This window comes from Pagrus pagrus (assembly GCF_965226575.1).
Source record: "Pagrus pagrus genome assembly, chromosome: 4".
NCBI lineage: Eukaryota > Metazoa > Chordata > Actinopteri > Spariformes > Sparidae > Pagrus > Pagrus pagrus.
In genome coordinates this window covers 11,692,939-11,698,969 of record NC_140188.1, presented here as the reverse complement: position 1 = coordinate 11,698,969, position 6,031 = coordinate 11,692,939, and the positions used below count along the sequence as shown (strand labels likewise).

Here is a 6,031-nt window from a genome sequence, read left to right as displayed (position 1 = left end):
TGTTGTCTAAAAAAGCTGATGGTAGCAGAAATTCATCAGTTATGACTACTCTGATAAAAATGACTATATATAGATACTATATTAATGAAATAAATGGATGCAGATTGATAGGCATATAAGAGCTTAATACATTGACTTTAATGTATTTTCTAAATTAATATCACTCTCATGTTGTATGTCACATCATGCATTGTTAATGTTTTAGCTATCTGGCCATCAGGTGTTTCTTGGTGTTTTTCTCAGGTCTCAAAAGAATAATGAAACACTTTGGGGCAAAGATACATAGCAGTAAACCATAGCTGGAGGCCAGGATTGCAAAAATCTCTACAGCAACTGCATATTTGCCAGGAGAGCTAACGTAAGCAGGGACAAAGGCCACCCAGACAGCACAGAATATCAGCATGCTGAAGGTGATCAGTTTGGCCTCATTGAAGTTGTCAGGGAGTTTCCGAGCAAGAAAGGCCAAGAGGAGACTGGTGCAGGCCAGCAGGCCGATGTAGCCCAGAACCAGAGAGAAGCCCACCACAGAGGCCATGGCACACATAAGGGTGACCTGTAATCCTGGGATGTCCAAATCAGCTTGGGGCACTGGAGGACTCAGTGAAAGCCAAATAATACAGATGATAACCTTAATGAAAACATTGCACAATGTCAGGCTAATGTATGTAATGATATAATATTTTGAAAAATATAGCAGTTTTGTTCATAAAAAGTGCATGTGCAACTCTGACCTGTATACAGGTAAAGAGGCCAACACTTCCTCTCTGTTGGCCCGGACCAAACCATTTCATCAAGGCTGTGGCACCAGGGCGAGCTGAGCGAAATGCTGCCAGAACAACTATGGTCTTGACTTGGAGGCAGGAAACACAAAGTACAAAGCTGATCCCAAAGGCTGCCTGCTGGAAACGACAGGCCCAGACTGATGGACGACCGATGAAGACCAGTGAGCACAGGAAGCAGAGCTTCAGAGACACAAGAAGCAGGAAGCTCAGTTCTGAATTGTTGGCTCGAACCTTAAAATAAGAATTGAAAAGACAAGCACATTTAACCCAAAATGGATTAATTTAGATTATTTCAAACAAATATTACATTATATACAGTAATGCAGAATTAATTTCTGCCAGAATAAATAAATTGACCAAACCAAAATTGAGTTGTCGAAAATGTTCAGTGTGTCATTATTGCATTACTCTGTATCCTTACCATAGGTGTTTGACGATAGAAAATAAACACCACAAACACAGCTGTTGTCACTGCAGCACCAGACACAGCTGCAGTGGTCAGAGTAATGCCCAATGTTTCATTAAAGGAAAGAAAGTCCAGCTGACGAGGGACACACGCAGATTGTTCAACGTTGGACCAGAACTCAGAAGGACAATGCTCACAGTGAAGAGAACCTGGGAGAAAGACACACAAAAGCCATAAATAAACTTAAACGGGAAACAGAGATGACCTGAAAAGCATTAAGGCTGTTGCATATTAGAATGTTGTACTATTGCTATTGCAGCACTGGCTGAATAAAATGTTTCAGGGACCATCTTATGTCTTGATTTCCTCACCAGTTGTATTGCTAATCTCCCCGTCAGCACATGGGATACAGTCAAAGCAGCAGAGAGGTTCTCCTTTCCTGTTGGCCTTTCGGGTACCTGGGGGGCAGCTCTCTGTGCACACTGAAACAGGAACCTAAACAAAAAGCCAATTATTATTTGTTTTCATGTGAATTGACAGAAACATTTCAACAGCAGGTTGACACAACTTGATGTGACTACCTGATTGGATCCTGTGCTCCACTGAATAGCCGACTCATTAAGGTGGAGGTCAAACCCGTCCACACGACCAATCAAAACAAGTTTAACACCCTCAGGGGTGTTCTGCCAGTTGACGAGGTCGTACTTTGCTGGAATGTCAGCACCTTGGAAATATAACAGTTCACCCTGTGGTGTGGTGAAATTCACGTTGTTCAAGTGCTGCAACAGCTGAAACCATCAAATATTGAAATAGTTGACATTTTACTCAAAAGTAGATGAACAGTACTTTGTTTTAATGTCCCCAATACAACCATCAATCCCCTGGAAATTTGCAAACATGGGTTGTGAAAGTTTAAAATGCCTCTCATGGGAGTGTTGAAATAAGCATATTTGTGTTTACCTCTCTGGGTTTGATGTGTTTTGGAGAGGAGCAAGTGGAGCTGTTGTTTCCAGGAGGGCTGTCTCTGTTGGGGCAGGAGAGAAGGCTGTGGAGGGCGTGGGCTGCAGCATAAACAGCCAGGTACACATTATATGTCACCCTTAGCTGAGAGGTGTCAGTAAAAAAAATCTGCACTCTCTCCAGGGACTCTGTCCCACTGCAGGCTGGTAGAGAAGTCTTCTGAAGCAATCTGTTTGCCACAGGACTACAGCCAAACTCATTTTCCCAGAATTCTTTTAAAAAGGTATCGTCAGGACGACGAGATGGCTTCAAATTTCTGAGATAACTATCAAATCCAGGTATAGGTGAACTTCGTATGGCCACACCAAGAACACCACTTGCCACTTTAGAAGTGACAAGATGTTGGAGGAGATTGCCACTGGTGCTCCAAGCCTCACTGGCCAGAAACTGTCTGTCTGTCACCTGGTGAGAGCAACATGACATGATCATCATCAAGTTAGAAAGGTTTTTTTAAAAAGCCACATTGTCTGTCAAAATATTGGATAATATCCAGATTGCCTTTTGATAGATTCAGTTGCTCACATTTATTTTGGCAAGCTGCAGGAACAGTGCCCTCACGTCTGTATACCAGCTAAAGACCAGAATCACTCTTGCAGTCGAGGCCTGAATCTGGAGTGCTGCTCGTCTGGCGTCACTCACGATGTTTTCCCTTTGGAGAGTCTCCACAAATGCCAGACACACTCCTTTCCCCTGAGTCTCCTCCTGAAATACCTGACATATACAGTTGAAAGGAGCAAAACGATTAAATGATTGAATAGTATTAAATATTGTATCTTGTATGCCGTAACTTTTCTTCTATTTCTATTTCTACAACAAAATGGAAACACCTTTACAGCCATGTGGCCATAATCGTTGTTTGCTACCACTGCTCCGATCCAGGTCCAGTTGAAGCGTATGGCAAGCTGGGCAATGGCTCGAGCTTGGTAGATATCACTGGCCATTGTCCTGAGGAAGTTAGGAAACTGGCGCCTGTCACTTAGACAAGGGCAGCTAGCAGTGTAGCTTACCTAAAAGACAAGAAACATACATACATGCATGAATACATGTATGCATTAATGTGTTTAAAAAACTTTATATACTGCTGGGTGGCTTAACCTATAATAATACAACCTAACTACAACTTTAGATTATTGTTAAAAAAAATTATGAATAAATTAAGTAAAGTTACCAGTAGGGCTGACGTTAACTAAACTAACAAAAGCTTTAAATTAATGTAGTGGGATGAAAGTGTTATATTTGCCACTGAGATGTAATGGGGTAGAAAAATATGGTTCAGGTTTATAGGGTATCTATGCTGAGTATGATTTTGTGAGGGACCCTGCAATTGAATGAATGGGTGTGTTGACAGTAGATCAGCATAATCATAATCATTCACACTTACATTTTTCTTGTCCCTTTGCCATCAGTTTGTCAGTGCTAACATTAAGAAAGCAAAAAATCACAGAGCAGTCTCCACTTATGTTATGAACGCTTACTTACTTATTACTAGACCGAATCAGCCTTTCCTGTCAAGTCAAGTTATCTTGCTACATGGATAGACATTTCACCAGTATTAAGACATTTTCTTCTCACATTTAGTTTATTTATTTATTTATATTTATTTCAGCTTTACTTTCAGGATGGAGCCTGATGAGCCACTATTTACGCACCAAAGTCCATCAAAGTGCGTTAAAAACACTATAAATGTTATGTTTAATGGTTAATGGTAAACCAAAGAGTGTCTCACAAAGTGAAAATCTGATTTTAACATTCTGAGTGAAAAACTTTTCTTATTTCAATTCCAACTCTCCTTAAAAACAAACACCAATAACTATTGGGAACTCACTAAAGGCACAGAGAGGGGCCCCAGGACTCTGCAGAGTATCTTGGCTGCTATAGATGAAGAACCGCCAATGATCAACGGAACAGGCCGATCACCTGATGACATTATGGGATATAATGAAAGTCATTTGTTAAATCAAAATAGTGCTTGGTTCTGTTAGCCCTGTTCATGCTGTCCTCATTGCATTCACTTGTTATTAATAGAGAAGAATGTGCAACAGTTCCATGTGAACTTGATTTAGTACCTCTCCTTTCTCCGATGCCCTCTCTGTATCCATCAGAGTAGTCTGGCTGGGCTGCCGAATTACAGCTGGTGCTGTCTCCTCCAACCAGCGACATTGCTGCCTGCATAGCCCAAGGGTGCAGGGAACAACTATCACGAATGTGGTAGCCCAGCTTCACACCTGGTAGCAAGTTTGTACTATGATTGATTTCTTCCAGTGCAAACATCATAGCATATATGTACTGTAACGGGAGATTTTGCAGACTGAAATGAAGATGAAAAGGAAAGGGATGAGAGAAATATCAGTAAAAATGTGCTAAGCTGCTTTCTAATAATGTGCAAGTAATATAGGTAATCAATTCGTGTCATCATTGGATAAGCAATTAAAACAACATCTTTGTAACTTTTTAACAACAAAATTAGCATGTGTTAATTATATGCATACAGTATTCACAGTCAACAATGCAGTTCAGAGTTTAACCTGGTGCAAGGTTTGTAGTCTGGCAGCTGGGTGAAGTCGTGGGCTGTAGATGGAGTCTTGTGGTAAAGACTAAAGAGCCCACCAATAACTACATCTCCATCCTGGAACAGACCCTGGTTGCTCGGTGAACCCAAACGAGAACAAGTCATTGTCTGAACCACCTGCAACCCCACCCTGAGCCCCAGCTGTCTGCCCACAAGCCCCACAAGAAGCAGGGATGGGGCTGAGGGGTGCCACAGAGTGAAGAGCCAGGAGAACGAAGACATGGTTGCAGCTGTTCTGGACACTTTAAATATGTACAGTACACTCAGTTAGACAACTTATCATTGGTATTACATATACAGATAAGAGGTGCAATAAACAGTCAACGGTTCCTCAAATAAAAATATCAACTTCTAATAAATTCCTCTCAACACAGCAGGAGAAAGTTAATATCTTAGCCATAGACATCCACCTGTAAACTAAATTATATTAATGACAAAATGCATGTTATGACAGATCCAACTTGCACTACTAACATATCTACAGTATGACATACCCCCCTCCTGCTCTGCATGGCACAGATGTTGTTCAGGATATTTATAACAGCGTGTGAAGCCCATGGCAGAATGATAGTAAACAGGATGACACTGCATTAAATCACCTTTCTCAAAGGTGAGGGCAAAACAATAATACAATGGTGGGTGATACACAAATCCAGCATTTGCATGGAGGGCAGTGACCACTGATGGCCCAACAGAGTTAGATTTTCATTTAGATAAATTAATCCACAGTGACTCACAAAAACTGGGCCCTCGTGGCTGCTTTATCACAGTGTTGTTTCAGTAAAGGTCAGGCCATTATGAAGACCTTTTGGAGAATGTTTTGACATTAACTTTTCTCACAGTTTCATTCATATGGTGAAGCCAAGTCAAAAAGAGAATGTGTCATATATATGTATGACAAAAAAAGGGATATTCTGCTCGTTTTCAGGTTCATATTTTTTTAATGCTAGAATAGGTTTACATGCTTTAATGTCTCAAAAACACAGATCTGAAAACCTCTTCCACGACTGACCCTCTCACTGCTGGTTCACTGTCCTTGAAAGGGTGGAAAGGGTACAGCTCAATAGGTTGGTATCAGACCCCAGTGCTGGGTTCAGGTGTAGCACCAGTTTGCATCACCTGGCCAGGAAGCAGCAGCACTATTCAAGCACTGAAACGTAGCACAACAGCAGGCATATTTGGCCTGTTGGAGTATCTTAATTGCATCTGTTTCAAATACAGCAGATGGCAAGAGAGCCCAGGAAAACAGGCCTA

General features: G+C 41.3%; 1 protein-coding gene across 1 annotated transcript; it reads right to left on the bottom strand.

The window, feature by feature from the left end:
- Positions 1-205: 205 nt before the first annotated feature.
- LOC311256481 (extracellular calcium-sensing receptor-like) lies at positions 206-4,882 on the bottom strand (the record flags this gene model as incomplete). Its single annotated transcript, XM_084351563.1, has 11 exons — positions 206-628; positions 732-1,013; positions 1,204-1,397; positions 1,560-1,683; positions 1,770-1,976; positions 2,149-2,610; positions 2,731-2,919; positions 3,036-3,215; positions 4,034-4,125; positions 4,275-4,516; positions 4,734-4,882. The coding sequence occupies 11 exons, from the start codon at positions 4,880-4,882 to the stop codon at positions 206-208; spliced, it is 2,544 nt and encodes an 847-aa protein (XP_084207689.1).
- Positions 4,883-6,031: the final 1,149 nt, after the last annotated feature.